The following is a 23,765-nucleotide window of genomic DNA, read 5'->3' as shown; positions in this document are numbered from 1 at the left end:
TAAAGTTAACAAAATAATTTGTTACCCTGAAACATCTGCATTGGACTTAAAGATAAGGACTTTGATAGGACTTTCAGGCCTCCTGAGAAATGATTAACGTCATGGTTCTGATGCTGCCGCAGTTATAGTTCACCGCACACACCTTTGTGCGCTCCTTCGTCTTCTTTATCCTCCCTCCCACACCTCTTCTATCCTTACCTCTGAGGTCATGTGTGGCAGCTCTAAGTATGAGACTATCCCTTCTGATGTCTCAATCTCCTCCTGCAATATCACTTCCTCCACCGCCAGCTTCCCTCCATTCCAGCTACCCTGTAGCTGCTCCCCTCCATGCCTCATGAGACTCACCACTTACGTCAAGACCCAACATTGCTCTCTCAACTCAGCCCCAAAGCACTCAACTAATTCCCCTCAGCCCAATGTTTGCTGACATCAACTGCTTCATTTCCTCAGACATTGGGCAGGTAAGGGCTTCACGTGGCCAAGGGAAAATAACAAGTCTAGTTGGATGAGCTAGAATTTTAAACAAAATGAATTGTTCTTAGTGCTGAAAACCTCCTATATAATTTTAAAAATGAAAAAGTAATTTGTCCCTTTGCTGTATTTGTATTGTACTTAGAGATAGCGAAGAATACATTGTGAAGACCTTTGCATTAAAACTCTCACTTGTTAAAAAGCCTGTCCACGATCCCTATAGCCTTTCCAACTACTACCCTGTCACTAACTTCCTCTTCCTCGCTAGGAACCATGAATATGTCATTGTCACCCAGTTCCACATCCACTCCCTGTTTTAATCTCTTCAGCCTGGTATCCATCCTGCCCACAGCACCAAGATTGACCTGGTCAAAGTCACCAGATATCCTTTGGGACTCTGACTATGGTGTAATATCCCTCCTTGTGCTCTTCAACTTCTAAATTGCCTATGATGCCGTTGACTACTCCATTCTCGACAACCATTTCTCCCGCACGGTCCACCTCTGTGGTATTAGACATTCATGATTCCTTTCACACCTGTCCCAATGTGGTCAGCACATCTCCAGCTATAGCTCCTCCTGTGACTTAAGAATCACCTCCACCCACCCCCCCCCCCACCCCAATCTTCATCTAGACGCTGCCTCTTAGTAACATTATCTGTAAGCATAGGGTTAGTTTCCATATATATTCAATGACACCCACCTTTACCTCTCCTCCATCAACCTCAACTCCATGAATGATGCAGTGCTATCCGTTTGCCTATTCAAGTCATGGATGAGCCAGAACTTTCCCCAAATTAACCAGATCAAAACCATTCTGTTCAGCTCCAATCAGTAACTTTTGCACTTTAGTTCCTGATAACATTTCCCTTCCCAGCTGCTCGCATAGGCTGAACCCCACAGTGCCCTGATTGACCTTGAGGTTAGCTTCAAACCCCACATCTGGTCCATTACCAAGGCTGCCTATGTTGACCTCCGTAGTTTCCCCAGCTTCTATCCACACCATGGGTGAGACCCTTATTCACACCTTTTCCGTTTCCAGGCTTGATTTCTCCAGTGGATTTCTGAGCTCCACCCTAAGCAAACGCCAACTCATTTAAAAATCAGCTGTCCGCATCCTATCTTGCACTAAGTCCCACTTACCCGTTTCCCCCCTTCCCCTGCTGTTGCTAACCTCCACTAGTTCCTCGTCCCCCAGCGCACTGATTGCAAATCTTCCTCTTATCTAGATACCCCTTCATGGCCTGGGACCAACCCTACCTCTGCAATTCCCTATAGTCTTATGTGCCAGCTCATACTGTCCACTCTTCCAATGCTAGTCTATTGTATGTCCTCCCTACCTTTCATTCCATTTTCAATGACAGAACTTACACACATTGCTGCCCCAGCACTCTGGAATTCCTAATCCCTTCTGCCTTGCTACATCTCATGCTACCTTCAAAAGCCTCAAAATCTATTTCTTCGACCATGCCTTCTGTCACCTCCCCAACTCCTTCCACAAACTCTTGCTCGATGTCCCAATTATGAAGCGTCTTGGGATGTTTCACCGTATTAAAGGTGCCTCATAGGTGCAAGTTTATGCATGATAATTGGAGAAAGAACATAACTCAGGCCCTGAAATTCCACGGGTGTTCTATCGATTTCCTACCATAACTTCAGGGAGAGACCAACGGAAGCCTCAGGGAAACGGCTTAAACAGCTGAAAACAGCAATTTTGTCTGTTTCCCAAGGGGTTCTGCCAGTCTGCGGCCAAAGTTACGGTGAGAGGTTGGTAGAACCCCTGCAGAATTTCAGGGCCTCACTGCACAATTGCATTTGTGATATATGTCATAAATGTAATTGTGTGGCCCTGCGGACATTATAAAACTTCTCATTGTGTTAACTGTGTCATCATTCTGTAATATTGTAATGTCCCGTTGATGGTAAAATTTTGTGTCTAAACATCTCTCTCGTATGCCGTGCTCCTCTCTTTGTTTGTTTGCTTTTGTCTGGTTCTCTTTTATTCACAGATATATCTGCAGCACACAACCCTAATGCTTCTGTAATTATGGGATAAGTCAACACTGTATCAGCCCATGACCGAGGAATTACTGATTATTGATAGTGTCTGAAAAGATTCCATCCCTAATTCTGACAGTGTGAGGGATAATTATCATGTTGCAAAAATATTTTTTAAGTTACCCGCTTCTTAGTGGTATATATAAGTAACATATGTCTTAGTAGTTATGTATGCATCCTTTGCTTCTGTACCAATGTAAGAAGTAGAACCTTGTGACTGAAATGAAGTATTCTGTTAATTTATGCTTTGCTCCATCAGATCTATGAGATGATGTTAGTACGTCATGGATTTATGATTGTTGGCGATCCTTTGGGTGGTAAAACCTGTGCCTTCAAAGTGTTGGCAGGAGCACTTGGTGACTTGTACGCAGGTAACAGTTTATCAGATATTTATATAGAAAATTACCTCTTGTATCTTTGCAAAATAAGATAAATATATATCCTGCTAGCTTTCAGACAATTAATATTGTGTGTTTCCTTATGTGACAATTGCTTGTAAAATGCACTTGTAAGGCCACAATTCAAGGATTCAGCCAATTGTACATGTCAGGGAATTTCCAACTCTACAGACAAAAATGAAATTATTTACATTAAAATTACAGTATGTTTAGGGTGTACTTAAAGGCAGTAAAGCAGGATTATGGTCGTGGAGCTTTAAAGCTAGAATTTGGCACACAAGATCATTTCGCTGGCACAGTGGTCTTTTTATTCTGCTGATAGGGGTGAAGAATACTAGTACCAGTCTTACAGGTTTTTCTTTGCCCAGCTCTCTCTTACAGCCAGTACTGATGGTTAGTTCTTACTAAGGAGAAGGGGTGGGTAGGGACAACGTTTTGGGCCTTTACAGATTGAAATACTTCTGTGGTATTTGTGACCCACTTCTCTATTTTGTTCCCTCCTGGCATTGCTACTTGTAAATATGACAGTGATTACATCGGCGAAGGGTTGGCTATGCATTTATTAGCAAGCAAAGTGGATGGAATAATGCAACAGCACAATGCATTGACATACAAACCTTGTGTATATAAAAATATAATGGTGATTGATACATTATTATCGGGTAACCCATATTAATCATTGATTTCTGTATAGTGTACATATTTTATGCCTTGAAATTACACCATTACTAAACGTGTTCATTCAAAGCCCTCTGCTGCAGAGGCGTTAGCCTGTTGAAATAAATGGGTTACAACTTCTGTTAAAATATTGGAAAGAGGATTTTCAGACTAATGTGTTAAGTGTTTGTGTGAGTATTCCAATGTGAAAGAGGTTAGGACATTATTTTTTTATACTGAGTATTGTCGGAGCATGGAATGCTTTTCCATGGGGAATGGTTCAGGCAGAGACAGTTGCATCTTTTAAGGGAAAATTGGATAAATATTAAAAGCAGAGGAAGACCCAGAGCTACGGGGAAAGTGCGGGAATTGGGATTAATTCTGGATCACAAAGAGGCGGCGCTGGCACGATGGGCCAGGTGTCCTCCAGTGCTGTAAACTTCCATGGTTTTATGGTGTAATTTCAAGGCTTGATGATTTTTACAAACAGAGCATGATGTTTGTGTAGACTAAAGTAGATTTGAATAAGGAAAGGTAAAGACATTTATGTGCAATTTGGCAGATGTAGAGATATGGGGGAGCAAGCAGGAAAGTAGATTAAACTCGTGACTCATGTGGAGAAAAACACCAGTGCAGACTAGATGAACCAAATGGCTTCTGTGCATTCTATGATTCATTGATCACCTATCACAATGAACTGAATTGTGTCACTGGTGTATGATAAGTTACAATTGTCAGGTGGGCCTGTAAATGCGGGGGGGGGAACAGCCTGCCTGCCTGAAACAGGTTGCTTAAATATGCAAATCGGGGTCCGATGCCGGTTCTACAACTCCGATTGCAAATTGCAACTTTCAGATATAAATGGGCTGAGCGTCCACTGCACACGCTCCATCCAGCTGTATCAGGCGTTGAGCTGGGGACTGCTGGCGGCCGCTCAAAAAAATGGCCCAGGAAGCTTTCAAGTTTGCCGGCCCATTTGAACCCTTCCCCCACCCTGGGATTGCCTTACCGCCACCCCCCCCCCCCCACCCCGGCCCAGGCTCGACCTGCTGGCTGGCTAAGCTTGAGAGCCGGCCAATTTCCTGCCCTCCCAGAACTGGCGAGCTGCGGCATGCTAATAAACGGCTCGGACCAGCATGAATGGGTGGATGGAGTGGCTGCTGACTTTGTGTCAATTTTGGGCGCTACTCAAAAATCCCCCCCACCCTTTCTCTCTCGCCAACCACAGAGTGAAAATTTCCGCAAGATCTGTTTGTGTCATTTGTTCACAACAGCTATTTTAAGTTTTATAAATAAATTGTGTCCCGGAGAGCCAGGGGTTGAATGCAATAAAGATCTGTTGGAATATTTGTTCCATTTTCAGACAAGGAGGAAAAGAATTGCAATTGGATTATTATGTCAAACTGGAAAGTACATTCCATTCTCAGTTGTGAGTGCTGAAATAGAAAAGTACAAAGTTGGTGGACTTGAGTTGTTTTGGATCCACTTCTTATGTGTTTCATTTGTTTTATTTTTAAGCTAAATTACTGGACGAGTATGCTGTTGAATATTGTATAATAAATCCTAAGGCTGTAACCATGGGCCAGCTGTACGGCTGCTTTGATCCTGTAAGCCATGAGTGGACAGATGGGATTCTCGCCACAACTTTTCGTGCACAAGCAACTTCTGTTACCAACAAGAGAAAGTGGATTGTATTTGATGGACCTGTTGATGCTGTTTGGATTGAAAATATGAACACTGTATTGGATGATAACAAGAAAGTAGGTGGACGTTTTTTTTGAAGAGTTTGAGAGATTTGTGCAGAAACGGCATTGCCAAGATTGGACTTTGGGCTTAAGTGTGATCCTGTTCAATCCCAATGCTTTCCAGTAGATCGTTAAGAGCTCTTGTCATAATATTTTCCCAAGCTTCCCGTCAAGATTTCCCACAGGGGTGAAGTCAGATGGGTCTGCCACAGCTCTGTGGAACAGCCTGCCTATGCACATTAGGTTATGCAGAGTTCTAAGAGGCAATTTTATCACCTCCTTCACATTTCCTTTCATGGAGTTGATGGTTGTCACTGTGACGCATCCCAAACTGTGCAGGTATGTAATATCAGTCCTTCCACCCCTGCCCTTTAGGCAGGAAGTAAAAGAAGCTGAATTAGTTGGGTCATTGACTTCCGTTAGCTACCACAAACCAAATGAGCATTGTCAGTCACTAAGCACAAACAGTAACCAGCATCTCATCTGGTTGCCTCAGGAAGGTGTCAGTCTATAGAGGTTGGTGACTGAGAGCCTGGAAGTATTCTCTTCCAACCTCAAGAAGCATGAGATTACATGTAATGTGGAGCCAGGAGAAATACTGCCTCTTGCTTGGGCTTTCTGCACCCCCCCCACCACCTGCACCATTTCCCTAAGACACCTAAAACAAAATAGACCTCTTTGGTTATGGGTTTCGGTGCAGCTGTTCTTTTAGGAACAGACATGTGGGCACAGCCGGTCCTCTGCTGTTATTATAGTTCAGCGGGTAGAGATAGATTAACCTTAGAACTTAGCCCATCAGTTGGACTTGACTCCCGCTTCCCAGGATTTTGATTCATTACCAGGTTGTTGAGAAAACTACTTTATTCCTTCATTGTTAAATTGAGGAGATAAAATATTCAACAGCAATCACTGTACTCTTTCAATTTCACTTGAAAGTTGTCTTCTCCAGCAAGGCTATACTATTTTGCTAAGCACCCAGCAGCACAATGTATGTAATTATTTAACAAAATCACTGTTGTTTAAGACCTGAAACCATAGCCTGTCACTGTAGCTACCTTAGGGCTCCAAACAGACTGATTTAAAAATAAAATCCATTCGGGACATAAGAAATTTACAAATTTTTCCAGGAAGAGAGAAATGGAAGATGTAATGTTTGTGAGTTGCCACAGAAGCAAAATGTCAAGCAAATTACCTGTGTGTCATAAGTCCAAAATCTAACTTCTCCAGCCAACTTGGCTCCAGACTTAGCTCCCTCAAACCTGCTCTTATTATCAGGTTGGTAAGAAAACTAATTTATTTCTTCATTCTGAAATGAGACATTGGGTCTGATTTTCTTATTGTGCTAATCAGGTGCCCTCCGCCTACCCGAAAGAATCAGTGTGACACCTTCCGGTTTCCTGCTGTAACTTTGGTAGGAGGCCAGCGGAACCCCCAGAGAAAAGACTACAAACGGCTGCTATTTCTCTGAGGATCTGCCGATCTCTTGCCAAAATTGTAGTGGGAGACTGGGAGAACCACAGTGGAATTTCGGGACCTGGATAATTTTCTGCTACTTATGCACAGTGCATCAGCTTTGAATAAGGTGCTACAAGAATGGTCAGGGACTTAGCATTTAAAGGACATACTTCTGTTTGATGCGATACGTTACTTAAATCTGTGGTATTTAGGCAACATGAGAATGCAGTACGTTGATGGTTGAATGGGGGTTCATGCGCAAAATTTCATATGCGCCACTCATCCATGTCATAAGGGGCAATCAATGAACAGTGTTTCCTCAAAGAAAAAGTGGAAAGATGAGAGGGAGAGATACCGTTGGATGCTGTTATGTATCTCCTACCAGTCAGCTCAACAGCAGCATTGGTAGAAACCTGAGATCAGGGGCTCGAATTTAGTAGGCCTGCGGGTTCCCAGCGGGTGGTCCTCCGGGAGCGTCGAAAACGCGGACGGCGAAATTAGTGGGTTGCCCACGCGATCGTAGCAGGCAACCCACTAATAGGAATCAATTACCTGCTCCTCCGGGGTCCACGGCGCTGGCCTGCGTGTCGGTCGGGCTGCGCATGCGCAGTACGATCTGTCAGCTGGAGGCTCTCTAGTTAAAGGGGCAGTCCTCCACTGACAGATGCTGCAACCAATGGGACAAATTGCAGCATGGAGCAGCCCAGGGGGAAGGCTGCTCCCAGTTTAATGATGCCTCACCCCAGGTATCATCAGATGGGGTGGGAGGAAGCGGCCTGCCTCTGCCACCAAGAAGGCCTGGCTCGAGGTGGCAGAGGGGGTCACCTGCGCCACCAACATATCGCCCACCTGCATACAGTGCAGGAGGCGCTGCATTTACCGTAGTAGGTCCGCCACAGTGAGAACACGAAGTCTTTCCCCTACACTCCGTCTGCCACAACACTGCCCCCACCCCACATCTCCTTCGGCACCGCCAACACTATTCTGTCACATCACCCTTCATACCCACTCACACCCCATCCTCATCTTACCTCCACCTACTCACCTCGCCAGTACTCATCCTGCCACTAACACGCAACCCAATCCTCATACAATCTCATGGCTCCATCCCATACTCACCCTCACGTGCATCTCCCTCACGGCCAGCCTCACTCAACCTGCCACCACCTGTGCTGCAGCCACAGGGCATGCATCACATATGTGCAGTAGGCAGCGTAAGGCAAACGTCTCGTCAGCATGAAAGGGGTGCACAAGGGTGTCTGAGGGTTTGTCATGGGTGTTACCCATATTGAATTTCAGAGCAACAAACAGCACACATTATATTGACACCACCACTGCCATGTCTCCGCGAATCCTGTCCGTTGTGTCCAATAATGCCCGCTCCTGGGTATCACTATGAGGACCCACCACTGATGCCACCCATCGTGTTACTGCAGAGTAGGTGCAGGTGTATTTGCAGGGCTCGTCCGCGCAGACGACTGAGAGACATCGGCGGTGTAGCCGGCTGCACCCTGGAAGGATGCGGAGGAGAAGGTGTGGTGGGCAGTGGTGACTTTGCCAGCGACAGGTAAGCAGTTGGTGCTGGGGCCAGCCAGGAGCAGCTCGGCATGAAAGAGGCTGCAGATCTCCACGACTACATGTCGAGCGAATCTGCGCCTCCCTGTGCACTGCTGCTGGGAGAGGTCCGGGGAGCTGCGCCTCGGTCTGTGGACCCTGTGGCGAGGGTAGTGCTCTCTGCGACGCATCTCTCTCTGCGGTAGCCCTCCCTCCTGCTGTGCAGGTGGGCGTGCAACAACACCGTGTTGGGGGGATCCACGTCTCTGAGGCGGACGGCGTGGACTGCGAGGCTGCTGGTGCTGGTCATGCTCTTCGTCCTCCGAGTGTGTCCACACACCACCCAACTGGCAGGTGTTGGTCTGAGGGGTTGTGCAGGGTAGGTGTGTGGTTCCTCGGACTGGGGCTGCGGTTTCGTGTCGGTCTGTCCTCTGGCTTGGCGGGGGGTGGTGGAGGGCAGGGGTTGCCCTATGTGACGCGGTGGCCTCCTGCGTGGGTGAGGGCTCTCCCCCGTGGAGCGCACCTTGGCACCTGCCACAGGCTGCTGGCTGCAACACGCCTGGTTGGAGGGAGACTGTTTCCCCCAGTGTGGGAAACTCACTGCCTTGAACCTAAAATCCCACACTTCGTCTTTTGACAGCTGCTTCAGCTCATTAACTGACCACAACGAGCAAGTTAAGTACTCTCAAGTGGAACCCCGCTGGCTTTAATTGCCTGCGGGATTCCCACCAGCGGGGCTTGCGTGCGCAGACCCGCACGTCAGCGCGGTACCCGGAAGTGGCCGGGATTTCGTCGCGATCCGGTCACGTGACCGGAGATCGGGATTTTCGGGGCCACCCCGCTGGGAACCCGCCGGAAACACGCTCCTAAAATCGAGCCCCAGGTCACACTCCCCACTGTGGAATGTAGTGTGATCCAGGAAGATTTGGGGAGGAGAAGAAACATTTTAGTGTTTGATTTAATCTCTTACAGTTTTGAAAGTTGTAAAACATCAGTGTTTGGGCAGCTTTCAATTCTTTCAACTGGAAGAGCAATTAAAAGATTTGCTGGAGGCTCGTTAATGATCCTGAATGTCTGAATTAGACCCATGACGAAATGCTCTCCTACACTGTGCTGTTCTCCATTGTTTATGTGCCATTTGTCTTCCAGTTGTGTTTGATGAGTGGCGAAATTATCCAGATGAATTCCAAAATGAGTTTAATATTTGAGCCAGCTGATTTAGAACAGGCTTCTCCAGCGACAGTCAGCAGGTATGATGAACTGTGAGATTATCAAAGCCTAAGCACTTGGCACAGGATGCAGCAGCTGTTGTCAAGTGCTAACTTGCTATCCTCTTTTAATAGGTGTGGTATGATTTACCTGGAGCCCCATCAACTGGGTTGGACACCGCTGAAAGATTCTTACATGGACACTCTACCACCAACTATCACCCCTGAACATAAAGAATTGGTAACTTTATATTTTGAAATGTTTAAATTTAAAATGACAAACTTCAACAAAATGTGCCCAAGTTGTTATTCAGTGTTGTTGACAGTAATCAGTGGCACCACATGTAGTAAGTGGACATGCTGAGCGTTAGGAATCTCATTCATGCCCGAGATTCTCACATAGTGAGTTTCCAGTGTCAGTTTTAATTCTCGTCTTTCTTTCACTTGTGCCAATTCTCTCACTGTGGTTCAGCACATTCACGCAATACATCTATGACCTAACCTTCAACTACAAAATTCAATACTGAAGAATGCCCTCCCCCTGTGAGCTTGGTTGTAAACTAGACAATCTACTTCAGTTAGCTGTGAAGTTGGTGCAAACTTTATGTATGAGATGCAAATATTAAATGCCTACAAGATGGTAATTAATGACAATGGATAAAAATCGAAGTCTAGTTCCCAGTTGCCAAAGGTAAATTGTTCTGGGATAGTCTTTGGTATTTTGTTTGGTGCTACTGCTAATTTGATCATAACCTACCCAGTTGCACTTACTAATTTCAAATGGGAAAAATCCTGGCCCTGACAATCATTAGGGCAGCAAATCTCTGTGTAAATGCTGAGATAAGCCTACCTAGACTTCTGCCTCTGTCCAACAGTTCCTGTACAAAGGGGACTGCCGTGAAACCCTTTAAGGAAACAATATTTTTTAAAATCTTTGAGAGTCTAGCCCCTCCTCTTCCCCCCTCCCCCCCCCCCTGCCGATGGGCCCTAAACTGACCGTACACCAGGTCCTTGAGTAGGCCCAGGATGCAGAAACTCTGATGATCAGAGTACCCCCCTGACACCACTTTAAGCCAATGGCCTTTTAAGAAGCGGCTGGAGGCCATCAGGAATCTTTGCTGCGAGGTTAGGACCTGACATAACTGGGTCCTAGACTAGTTTCTGGCCGTTCTCGTGGACCCCTGCTGAAATTATGGTGGAGTCCACCACAAGGACTACCTCAGGCAGTGTCAGGCCGTGAATAGTTACTGGTTAAGTGCATTGGAGCTCCAGTGAGTGGTGCTACAGAGTAATGGGATATAAGTTTTCTTATATTCCACTGAGCTCATGAACTCGGGCCAGTGGTGTGGAGAATCACCAAGTAGAGGTAAGAGTCCTTTGCACAGAGCAAGAGGAAATCCAAGGCAGAATCCCCAGCAAGCTGCTTTTATGCATACCTCAGCGGCTGACTCAAACAGCCATAGGAGAAAATTGGCAGCTTTCCACTGACAGGAGTTACTTCCACCCCCTCCCCCAACAAGGAGGTAAAATAAAGCAGGAAAATGAATTTTTAAAAAATATAGTCAAAAGTGTAAAAATGTTGTTGCTCTTTTTCACATGTTAAACATGCACCTTCTCAACCACTGGCTCAGATCTTACTCCACAGTAAAGCAAATAATTTTGCTTAAGTATTGAGGACAGAGAAGTGGCCAAGGTTAACTTATCTGAGAAAAGGATGATAATTACATCCATGTAGACAATTTTTTTTAATACTTGTTCTGCATTCTTTTAAAGAATTTTCTTTAAAATTAAGGAAATATTTATGCAGTGACCCCACTGAAAGATATGCATTAAAACCAGTACTGTTGTGGAAAGAAAAGTACCAAATCACTGCTGCTTGCTTCAACTAGTTGGGAAGGGAAGACCTGCAGTATATGTGGTACCCTGGTATAGCTAACGGAACACACTGCATTTGGGGATTCAACAGGATATCCTTTGGTCATCTTGTTATTTTGAGAGGTTTTTTTTCTGACCAGTTTTTTTCTCCTTCCCCCTTTCTCCTGAAAGCTCTGACTCCTTGCTGGGTACGGTTTCACAGATGTTGGGGTCCCTCTGTGTGTGTCTCTCTTTTGTCCCATCGTGTGGCCACAATTTCCAGAGTGAGGGCTTGATGGCGAGTGTTGGCAGGCTGTGCAACTGTTGGGGTGCTACAGCTGAGCCCAACCTTGTTCCCATCCAACATATGCAAGCTTCCGGGAGGGATCGCTGGTTAACGATCAAAAGTGGGAACCCGGGCTGATATCCCTGCCCTTACCAAGGGGTACTGAGGTCAATTGTAACACTCCTACTGCTGCCCTTGCTAAGACCAGCTAGTTCAGGACAGGCCAGGACTCAAATTTGGGATCTTCCTCGTGCAAATGGGTTACCGGATAAACTCCCTTAGCTACTCGATGGATAAACTCACTGAATCATTTGGGGGCTATTTTGAAGATTCTGAAAAATTGTTATGTAAATACATTTCAGGTGGACAGCTAAATTGCTTTGTTTTTAGATCAATGACATGTTCCATTGGCTGATCCAGCCCTGTTTGGAATTTACCCGAATGCAATGCAAGTTTTTCGTGCAGACCTCATCAATGCACCTGGCCTATACTATGATGAGGCTCTATTCTTGTTTAATGGGTAGGTGTTCTTATTTGAATCTGAATCTTACTGCATATACACAGCATTAATGCACCTTTGCTGGGTTACCTGACATTCAGCTTGTACAGCTATAGAACAGCTACCTGTCAAATGTTAATGTTTTAGAATAGTGCTATGTGATTGCAGTATAAGCAGTAGTGTGTTGATAATTGTGCGCAAGTACGTTGGGGATCAGTCGCTTAGTACTTAATTTTCACAAAAGGACTAATAAATTCCTGGGGTTTTGAGAACTTGGGAGGAAATCAATTTTCCATATGCATTTTTCTAAACATAGTATCTAAAAATCATGATTTGATCGATTCTATTATAGTATCATAGTATGGTACAGCACAGAAGGAGGCCATTCAGCTCATCAGGCCTGTGCTGGCTCTGTGAAAGAGCTATCCAATTAGTCCCACTCTTTCCCCATAGCCCTGTAATTTTTTTCCCTTCAAGCATTTATCCAATTTCCTTTTGAAAGTTGCTATTGATACTGTTTCCACCACCCTTTCAGGCAGTGCATTCCATATCATGACAACTCGCTGCGTTAAAAAAATGTTTCCTCATGTTGCCTCTGGTTCTTTTGCCAATCATCTTAAATCTCTGTCCTCTGGTTACCGACCCTTCTGCCACTGGAAATAGTTTCTCCTTATTTACTCTATCAAAACCCTTCATGATTTTGAAGACCTTTATCAAATCTCCTCTTGACCGTCTCCGCTCTAAGGAGAACAATCCCAGCTTCTCCAGTCTCTCCATACCACTGAAGTCCCTCATCCCTGGTACCATTCTAGTAAATCTCTTCTGCACCCTCTCTAAGGCCTTGACATCCTTCCTAAAGTGTGATGCCCAGAATTGGACACAATACTCCAGCTGAAGCCTAGCCAGTGTTTTATAAAGGTTTGGCATACCTTCCTTGCTTTTGTACTCTATACCTCTATTTATAAAGCCAAGGATCCCATATGCTTTTTTTAACAGCCTTCTCAACTTCAAAGATTTGTGTACATATACCCCAGGTCTCTCTCTATTCCTGCACTGCCTTTAAAATTGTACCATTTACTTTATATTGCCTCTCCTCGTTCTTCCTGCCAAAATGTATCACTTCACACTTCTCTGTGTTAAATTTCATCTGCCATGTGTCTGCCTATTTCAATAGTCCGTCTATGTCCTCCTGAAGTCTGTTACTATCCTCCACATTATTTACTACATTTCCGAGTTTCATGTCTTCTATAAATTTTGAAATGATACCCTGTATACCCAAATCCAGGCCACTAATATACCAAAAAGAGCAGTGGTCCTAACACCGACCACTGGGGAACAGCACTGTATACTTCCCTCCAATCTGAAAAACAACCGTTCATCATGACTCTCTGCTTTCTGTCCCCTAGCCAATTTTGTTTGCAAGCTGCCACTGTCCCTTTAATCACATGGGCTTTAATTTTGCTAACAAGTCTACTTTGTGGTACTTTATCAAATACCTTTTGAAAGTCCGTCTACACAACATATCCACCGCACTACCCTCATCAACCCTCTCCGTTCTTCAACAAAGAACCCTATCAAGTTAGTCAAACATGATTTTCCTTTAACAAATCCGTGCTGACTTTCATTTGTTAGCCCATAATTTTCCAAGTGCCAGTTAATTTTGTCCCTGATTATTGTCTCTAAAAGTTTCCTCACCATTGACGTTAGGCTGATTGGCCTGTAATTACTGGGTTTATCCCTCTCCCCTTTTTTAAACAGGGATGTAATATTTGCAATCCTCCAGTTCTCCGGCACTGCTCCCATATGTAAGGAGGATTGGAAGATTGTGGCCAGAGCCTCCGCAATTTCCACCCTTACTTCCCTCAGTAACCTAGGTTGCATCCCATCTGGATCAGGTGACTTTTCTACTTTGAGTACTGCCAACCTTTTAAGTGCCTCCTCTTTATCTATTTTTATCCTATCCAATATCACTACTACCTCCTCCTTTACTGCTACAACGGCAGCATCCTCTTCTCTAATGAAGACTGATGCGAAGTATTCATTTACCCTCTGCCTCCACAAGAAGATCTTTTTTGTCCTTAATCGGACCCACCCTTCCTTTGACTACCCTTTTACAATGTTCACGATTTTTTATTGTAGGCTGGGGGGAGGGGGGGGGGGAGCAAAAGAGAACCGTACATTTTGTAATATCGTAAAAGTCATCTTTTTGAAATTCCCTTGAACAGGTAAGTCCTGAGGTGGGGGTGAGCGTGGGCCAGCAGCTGCCTGCAGTATTGCACCCCTGCTTCTCCTCGCTCTACGCGAAGGTCAGTAAAAGTAACAAAGAACTTACCTTTTCTTCAGCGGCATCCAGTGGTCCCTTTAATGCCACTGGTTAGGCCACTGTAGACCCAGACAAACTGAGTGGAGCACGCGAGGCACGTAAACAGTCGAGCTATTGCGGAATTTGTCATCAGGATCCTGAAACAGGCATTGGGCCCCGATTAGCACATTCCAGGGACCTAACACCTGTTTTAGGTGGGAACCCCGGGCACTCAGAAGTCGCCAGCTGTCAATTTGGGAGATCACACCCGGAAATTCCCCCACTCTTATTTTTCGTCCAGAAATCCAGCACGATGGAGACCAGTTTCTCCCTCCGTATGTAATCTGATTTACAATTCATTCCATGCTCCCTGGGAGGCTAGAGGTGGAAAATACAAAATTCTGAACAAAATTAATACAAATGATTATAACTTTCAGAGAATAATCTAGGTCTTACCTGTGATCTTAGAGTACGATCATCGGGCTGGGGGGTGAGTTTTTATATCGGGACTTGAGCATCAAAAAAAAATTTAAACTATCTTGTAGCTTTTCTTCTTCACCAATCCTCTGTGCAACAAGGCTTGTTGTAACTAAACAGCTGCTGTTTAATATATCATGTCTAAATGTGGAGCATTTTATACAGACCTCCACACCTTACTCGAGTGCTGGTGCAGTTACTGGGACCAGACATGCAGATGTAAAGAAGGACCCCGCTGGCTTTGGTCGGGTGTCCTTGCCGCCTGCTCAGTAAAACAAATTAAAATTTGGAACTATGAGCTCCTGCCAGCTTTCCGGTGGGTATGTAACCTGGACGATTTCAACGGCCCAGCCATCCGGTTTCCATCAGGCAGGTAGGGTTAAGATTGCCTTCATGAATGAAAAATAAATAGCAAACAGCACACATGTTCCCCCAATTATTCTTAAAGTTTACCCGAAAAATATCAAATATTCAGTAGATTTACTGTGTTCCAATACCTACCACTCTATGAGTTATTTTATCCTCCTCGTCATCTTTTTTACATTGACCTGTTACGAAGTGCGGTACCTGTATGCCCGCAACCAATCATACAAACAGGCTCTTTTAAGAGGAGACTCTGTAAAATCAAGGAAATATACATTTTGAAAGGTGTGTCCAGTTGGAGGGAGTAGCAACCGAATTCCGAACATGTTCATTGAATGCCAGAATTTGACTCCGTTCTGGATATGTTTTCTTGCCTCGTTATTTTTGCTCTGTGTGCCTATCACATAGAATTACATGGAACGTACAGCACAGCAACTGGTCATTCAACCCAACATGTCCATACTGGTGTTAATGCTTCACACGAGGCTCCTCCCACCCTCTTCATCTAACCCCGTCAACATATCATGAGCGATGCGGAAATCTTGGCAATTTCCTTTCATATCCTTGGCCAGTTAGTGACGAATCTGAGGGGTGGTGACCCTGTGTTTCTTGGTGGTACCCTGAAACTAATGAGATTTTTAAAAAAATTACTTGCTAAAGCCAAAACTTAAAATCCTGATGAAGGATTCCTAGTGCCCAACGGGTTCTAGCAAAAGAAAAGCCATTTTCAGCGGTATTCAACGGGGTTAACAGTGAATTGCGAAGCTAATAACTGGTTTGTCTTTTTCTAATCCATAGATGAAATAGCTCAGTCAGGAAAGGAGGAGAATGAAGAAATGTCAAGTCAGCAAATTACCCTCTGGCTGCAGGGTTTATTCCTCTTTGCTATAGTGTGGGCTATCGGTGCCACAATCAACGGGGACAGCCGCAAGAAATTCGATATTTTCTTCCGTAATTTGATTTTGGGAATGGATGACAATAATCCCCGTCCGAAGAGTGTCAAACTTACAAAAAACAATATTTTTCCTGAAAGAGGTTAGAGCCCAACTGAATATAAAACTTTGAAAATACAGGAACCCTAATTAAAGTAGAATGGTTAAGAGGTTAATGTGTTTTCTTCTTATGGTTTTCACACAGGGAGCATCTACGATTACTATTTCAAAAAGCAAGCAAGTGGACAGTGGGCTGTGTGGACTGATTACATCACCAAAGAATTAGCCATCCCTGATGGAGCAAAGGTTAGACTGTCTTTTTTAGCTGGGAGTTTATACTTCTGCTGCTTGTGTTTAACTACCCATCTTTTCTAGGCTGAGATCAGCACAATACTTGATGTAGGTCTCCGTGACTATATGATGATTGCTTCTTTTCTTGCTTTTTCAGGTACTCCAGCAAATTTGCCTCTTTTATAACCAAACATCGAAGGAATATAACTTATTCCTGGTGCACTACTGCACCAATATTTGTACTTTCAATTCAAACTTTAACAAAAAAACTTTTGAACCCAAATAAAGAGTTCTTAAAGACTGAAAGTCTGGAAGAAGCTGACCCCTACTGATCATCGGTAGCTCTATATTCTTATCCTTTCAGAATTCTTATTGAAGTCATCTCTTAAAATCCCTAAAAAGGAACAACTTGGCTTTGAAAGCATTTCTCAGGAGTTGTCTTTGAGCTTGGTGTTGTAAACAGAAGAAAGGCTGGGTCATTTAGCCTGATTCATTGCCCTGCTTCTTAGGCTTTAGTCATCTAGCTAGCCAATAACAGCATTTTAAACCTCACAAATTGTCCTTTATTTATCATACTTCAAATATCAAATATAACCAGGACATAAAAAAAATAAATTAAATAGATTATTGTAATTTGGATACATGAAGAAATCCAAATGTTATAATGTCTTACCTTATAGGATACAGCTGTAACAGTCTTGATTTTCATTCCTCTAATTTACCTTGATTTCCAGGTTTCAGATCTTATTATTCCTACCATGGAAACTGCCAGGCAGACCTTTTTCTTGGACACTTATGTCTCGCACAAAACAGCGATGCTACTTGTGGGCCCCACTGGCACAGGCAAGTCTGCCATTACAAACAACTTCCTCATGCGGCTGCCTAAAGAGAAATACATTCCCAACTGCATCAGCCTTTCCGCCAGAACCTCCGCCAATCAGACGCAAGACATTATAATGTCCAAGCTGGACAGGAGGAGGAAGGGGGTCTTTGGTCCACCTGTGGGAAAGCAATCCATTGTGTTTGTAGGTGAGGGATCTAAATTTTAGTAGGTAACTTTAGTGCAATAAAAATCTTTTTTGAATGAAAAAATATTTAATGTTTCTATTTAATAGTGAAAATTCAAGATTTATTTAATTACTATTGATATCATTAATAAAGACAAATGGGCATATTGTGAATCTTCTGCAAGGTTTGGTTTATATGCCACACATTGCAGTTTGCAGCATCTTTGGGCACTCGGGTGCGCAGGGTGAATATCCTGCACCAGAATCGTGAGGTCTGAGGTGCCCCTGATATTATGCCTCTGACCTCATTGTCATAGAGTAGGCATGGCGCTACAGCCCGCCGCAGTGGCCTTCAGTTAAGTGGATCCGAGGGTCGGATCGGGGATGGGGGTCGAGACAACGTGGGGCTGTGGGTCGGGCCCGGGAGTTAAGGCCGCGGGTTGGGTCGGCAATGGGGGCGGTTGCGAGACAACGCAGGGCTTTGGTTCAGGTCGGGTCGGGGCCACGGGTCAGGTCATGGTCAGAGCTGAGGGTGCGGAGGGCGATCGGGGGCCGGGTCGAGGAGGATCGGGGGTTGGGGCCAGGGGAAGGGCGATCGGGGGCCGGTAGAGGAGGATCGGGTGTCGGGAGCGGGGGCGATAGTGGGGGGGATGGTGGGAGCAGTGATCAGGTCCTTTAACGTGGTGTCTGGAGGAGCATCCTGCTCCTCCAGGCTCCACATTCAGGTAAGTCACTTAGATTTTTTGCTGTAGGTGATCCCTAGGGCCAGTTTCTCTGAGTGCAAACCTGTGGCGCTGGCTACTTCAGGGAAAACCAGTGTTGGAGTAGGGACGCAGTCGGGCATTAGGCCCCTTATTGATGTATGCATATGCAAAAGGCCTAACGCCTGCTTCAGGCGTGGGTAAACGGGCACTACACGGCACAATTTTTAGGCCGAAGACTCTTGGGAAAGCTTCAAGGAATGAGCAACCTGCTCCAGCCCTACAACCCCCAACCCCCCCAAACCTTCCGTTCCTCTAACTCTGGCCTGTTGTGCACCACCTCTCCTTTCACTCAACGATTAGTGGTCGTACTTTCAGCCACTTGGGCCCCAAGCTCTGAAATTTCCATTAAGATCAGTAGAATTTGGATATCTCTTGTGCCCTGTCAATGGGCCTGCATTGAAGTTTCCAAGTCACCTTGTAATTAATTTTAGAGTGTCAGCTTGCCTCATTTGGTAGAACTCTTCCCTCCGACTTAAAAGGTTGTGGGTTCAAGTTCCAATCCAGGTGTGGAGTGCAAATCTGGGCTGACACATCAGTGCAGTCCTGAGGGAGTGCTGCATTGTCAGAAGTGCTGTCCTAAACCAAGGCCCATTCAGGTGGATTTTACAATTTGCTTTAGATGTGCTGAGAGATAGTATATGAATACCAGTTTTTTTTCTTTATAAAAGAGAATTTCACTCAAGTATTTCATGTGTTGATTCTAGATGATCTTAATATGCCTGCAAAAGAAATCTATGGAGCACAGCCACCTATTGAGCTCCTTCGACAATGGATAGATCATGGTCACTGGTATGATAAGAAAGACACGTCGAAGCTGACCATCATAAATGTATTGTTTATTGCGGCAATGGGGCCCCCTGGTGGAGGAAGGAATGATATAACCGGTGAGAAAGCTGTAAAGCATGCCCTATATTGGAGGACTATGGCAAATACTATTATCAGGATCATTTTGGCTTTAAACGCATTGTAGTATTAGTGCATTTAGTTCCTTGAATTTGTAATTACAAGATTCAACTACTGCATACCAGGATAATATTTTTAAAAGTGCATCCAAATTTCCTTGAACGGTTGATTTTGAGTTCAGGCAGATCCTTGTATGTTTGTCCGAATACACGTAAATAGTACATTGTTGCTGAATTGGGATATTTGCCCTGTGCATACCTGCCACAATTACGATAGCTCATCCTTATCTGTTACCTGTTAATTGAATGGGAGCTTAGAGCTAAGTCACAATTTGTGCCATTGTTTAAACTAAGGTCCTGACTAAACTAAGAACCTCCTTGTTTCATTGGCAGCAGTATGCCTAGTGAAACCAGGCTTATCAGGCCGTCAAAGGGTGCTTGTTGGCCCCACCCGGGAATCCAGGCATACATATTCCTTTCTTTTCAATCATAGTCAAAGTAAGTGAACAATGCAGATAAAGGATTGTTATGAATTCCAGTCTGCTATAGATACCTTCTGAGGCTCAATGATGTTAGTTGCTCCCGTTGGCAGTCTGTGTATCTTAACCTTTAAGCGAATTGACTCAGTCCGTGCTACACATACTTAAAGGGAAGTAATAATTGTGACCAGCACTGGATATCTGTGCCTTTCACACGCAAGTTTCTTCAATCATTTTGTAGGTGGACCAAACTAACACTGGATGACATGAAGTTTAATTGGAATTGTAAGCTGCTTTATTCCACAGTAAGGTGACACGTACAGAGTCATAGGTTTTGATTCGAGTTGGTTAGTTCAATTGGTATAACTTACATTTGCATAACGGTACAAAATAAACAAGCCGTGACATTACCCCTACTCTGTTAGTTTGTCTTACTTAACTTAAATAGAATAATCTCTCTGCAGCCTGTCTCACATCCCAGGGCAGAGCCTATCTCCCTTTAGTCTCTTTTCCTTTTTCACCTTCTTGCAACACTCTGCTGCTTTATTGGGGATGATATTAGGAGGCAAATTTGGGGGCGGGGGGGTTCCGAAAATCACGCAAATCCTGTTCGGGTTTGGAAGCTGGCTCCAACCCGCCAGCTTCCGAGTTTCCCAGGGACCCACCTGTGTGGGCGTGGGTGACCCGAACCCAGAAGTCCCACCGGCAATTAAAGCCGGCAGGATAACAGTTAAAGAGCCAAATGTACCTCATTGAGGTACTTAAGGCATTTTACCTGTGACAGAGTAAGTGATTAGAAAGATTTTTAACTTACCTGGGCGGCTTGCCCACCGCTTCTGATTCATGCCTGGTGAAACCAGGTGTGAAGGGCCAGATCAGGGAGAAAGAAACAAAATAAATTAAATAAAAAAACAGGCAATGACGTTAAAACACTAAATGCACCTACCTTTTAAACTTGCTCCGATGTCCCCCTCTTCACCCTCTCGATGTCCCCCCGATCTCCCCCACCCCCCCCCCCCCCCCCACCGGTCTTCCCCTCTCTCCCCCCCCCCCCCCCCCCTCCCCGTTCTTCCCCTCTCCTCCCGCCCCCCCCCCCCGGTCTTCCAGTCCAGCGCCGGATGACGTCTGGCTCTCTCTCTTTCCCACCCACCCCCCCCCACCCCTCGCATTGAAGTTCCTGACGGCAGCCTGCCTGTCAATCAGACTAGCTGCCTGGTGCGAAACCCGGAGAGGACGTTAACCACTTTCAATCAATGTATGATCGCATCGGAAATGGTAAGTTTGGTTCATGCGAGTTTGCCACGCGCCCAATTGCCCCCCCCCCACCCCGCCAACCCGCCTCCCCGCTAATGTCGGGGCCATTGTCTCTGCAATCTGTGTCTCTTTTTTTTAAAAGCCTGGCTGCAGCATCAGCTTTTAGACAAAACTGCGTTACCGCCCCTCCCCCCCAACTCCATCCCCCAGAGTGGAGTCCACTTGATAATGTCCTCCATGGGGTCAAATTAATAGGGTTGTCGCAACGACAATGAATGTGACAGTCACTGGGTTGTCAAGCTATCCGTCATTGTCTCCAGAATGATGGTTTCAGAGGCTCGATCTGAAATCCAATACACACCTGACAGCCCTGCTGTCCTTTGAATTTAAGCCCTTTAAAACTAGCTTTAATTTAACAGCATATTTTAAAATAATTCATATTTAGATCCTTTCCATGGGAAAATGGTCAAAAAAAAATCCAGAAATGTGACAGAGGTAATGAAAAACAAATGGGTATGTAATGTTAGAGGTGCAATATTATGGGAAAAACATCTGGTCTTTGACATTAGATTGTGTAATTTATAGGGATTGGGTTTTACATCAATGCAAGAGAATAAAGTACTTTGTGTTTATATAAACTACAAAGCAGTGTTTCAATTGTACATATCTATATTACAAACCATAAAACCCAAGTTGCTGCTCCCCAATTCCTCTGGAGTTCTGAAGTCACTCTTCTGTTCTACATGACAGGGCGCTTCACTCGCCATTTGAATATAATCTCCATTGATTCATTTGATGATGATACCATGATGAAGATTTTTACTTCAATTTCGGATTGGCATTTTGGAAAAGGATTTGAAGGCGTTTTTCTACGGTAAGGATCAGCAAAGTTCAATTAACTAAATTAAATGGGGGTATTCAGCTTCCACATGTAGGCTGACAACACCCAACTCTACCTCTCCATCACCTCTCTCAACCCCTCCACTGCCTCTGTGCTGTCAGACTGAGTGACATCCGGTCTTGGATTAGCTGCAATTTCCTCCAACTAAATATTGAAAGACCAAAGTAGCTGTCTTTGGCCCCTGCCACAAATTCTGTATCCTTGTCATTGATTCAGTCCCCATCCCCGGCCAGTGTCTCAGGCTAAACTGTTCTCAACCTCAGCATCCTACTCGACCCCAAGCTCAGCTTCCAATCCCATATCCTCTCCGTCCCAAAGACCGCCTACTTCCATCTCCATAACACCGCCCATCTTCACCTCTGCCTCAGCCCATCTACTGCCAAAACCCTCATGCTTTCATCACCTCCAGACTCAAATAGTCCAATAGTCAACTGGCCGGCCTCCCATCCTCCACCCTCCGTAACTTTCAGAACATCCAAAACTCTGCTACCTATATCCTATCCCACATTAAGTCCCACTCACCCATCAGACCTGTCCTCACTGACCTGCATTGGCTCCTGATCCTCAAGGCTTCAACATTTAAATTCTCATCCATATGTTTAAATTCCTTCATGGTCTCTCCACTCTCTATCTCTGTAACCTGCTCCAGCCCTACAACCCCCAACCCCCCCAAACCTTCCGTTCCTCTAACTCTGGCCTGTTGTGCACCACCTCTCCTTTCACTCAACGATTAGTGGTCGTACTTTCAGCCACTTGGGCCCCAAGCTCTGAAATTTCCCCCCCCCCCCCCCCCCCACCAAAACCTCTCTGTCTCTCCTTCTTTGAGAACCTCTTTAAAATTCACCTCTTTGACCAAGCTTTTGGTCGCCCCATCTAATCTCTCCATATTTGTCTCAGTGTCCATTTTTTGATTACACCTCTGTGATGTGGTTTGGGACTTTCTTGTGTGAAAGGCTTCATATTGTTGTTATTTGTGTAGGAAGCTAATGCCTGATTTGTGGTATTGGCTAGGAACATGTGTTTAAAATGAATCTGCCAAATTCTTCTCTGTTTTAGATTGGGTAAGATGATGGTGCAAGCTACCATGGCGGTTTACAAGGCTGCAATGGACAGTTTTCTTCCAACTCCTTCCAAATCCCATTATGTGTTCAATCTCCGAGATTTCTCCCGGGTGATTAAAGGAGTGCTGTTGTGTCCAGGCACTCATCTAAAGGTGGGTGATGAAACTTTTCCATGGTGTTTGGATGTCATTGTGTAATTCTAAGTTGCAATAGGTACTTCTCTGTAAATCTCCTAGGCTGGTTACACTTTGCTTTATATAAATGTTGGGTAGGAGTTTTCAGGTATTTAGCCACATGTACAAACATAATTATCACACAAAAGGTTACACTCAGGAAGTCCCTAGGAGTATATTTTCCTTTTTTGCTCTAAAAGTGTTAATGACTCTATTTTTGGGATTGTATTTAACAGCCTTCAATTACAATGGCAGGTACTACCAATTTTGCTTTGCCCAGTTTTGTTCAACCTGAATTCCAAAATGGAAATGACAGAGAATTGGTCTATCACAACACACTTGAAATAACGACCTTTCACATTTCCTCGTTTTGTTCAACATAAGTTCCAAAATGGGAATGACAGAAAGCTTGTTAATCATGTCACACTTATAGTGATGCCTATTTCAACATTTTTTTGCCCAGCTATGGAGTGCGCAAAGCTTAACCAAAATGGCCTACTTGTGCAAAGTCCATTTTGCACATCAGGACACAGAGGTCCCATTAGATAGCTTGATCAAAATGAATGGTGCTCCAATCCGGTTACATAAAATTATAGACCGAACATATCAAATTCCACATAGCAACTGTCAATTCTATCCGTCCATTGCAGACAAATACTGGAAGGCCTGTAGCTT

General features: G+C 44.7%; 1 protein-coding gene across 1 annotated transcript in view; it reads left to right on the top strand.

Moving 5' to 3' along the window:
* The window catches only part of dnah3 (dynein axonemal heavy chain 3), a 170,403-nt gene that overhangs the window by 100,898 nt on the left and 45,740 nt on the right, over nucleotides 1-23,765 (top strand). The window contains exons 34-44 of the mRNA XM_068003063.1: nucleotides 2,788-2,899; nucleotides 5,102-5,343; nucleotides 9,487-9,587; nucleotides 9,681-9,786; nucleotides 12,076-12,205; nucleotides 16,125-16,361; nucleotides 16,464-16,564; nucleotides 17,284-17,578; nucleotides 19,025-19,204; nucleotides 21,706-21,829; nucleotides 22,913-23,069. Of these exons, the coding sequence (XP_067859164.1) occupies nucleotides 2,788-2,899; nucleotides 5,102-5,343; nucleotides 9,487-9,587; nucleotides 9,681-9,786; nucleotides 12,076-12,205; nucleotides 16,125-16,361; nucleotides 16,464-16,564; nucleotides 17,284-17,578; nucleotides 19,025-19,204; nucleotides 21,706-21,829; nucleotides 22,913-23,069 (1,785 nt within the window). The remainder of the gene's footprint in view (nucleotides 1-2,787; nucleotides 2,900-5,101; nucleotides 5,344-9,486; nucleotides 9,588-9,680; nucleotides 9,787-12,075; nucleotides 12,206-16,124; nucleotides 16,362-16,463; nucleotides 16,565-17,283; nucleotides 17,579-19,024; nucleotides 19,205-21,705; nucleotides 21,830-22,912; nucleotides 23,070-23,765) is intronic.

Source organism: Heptranchias perlo, chromosome 22, assembly GCF_035084215.1.
Source record: "Heptranchias perlo isolate sHepPer1 chromosome 22, sHepPer1.hap1, whole genome shotgun sequence".
In the NCBI taxonomy this organism is placed as follows: domain Eukaryota; kingdom Metazoa; phylum Chordata; class Chondrichthyes; order Hexanchiformes; family Hexanchidae; genus Heptranchias; species Heptranchias perlo.
This window is presented reverse-complemented; position numbering and strand designations above follow the sequence as displayed.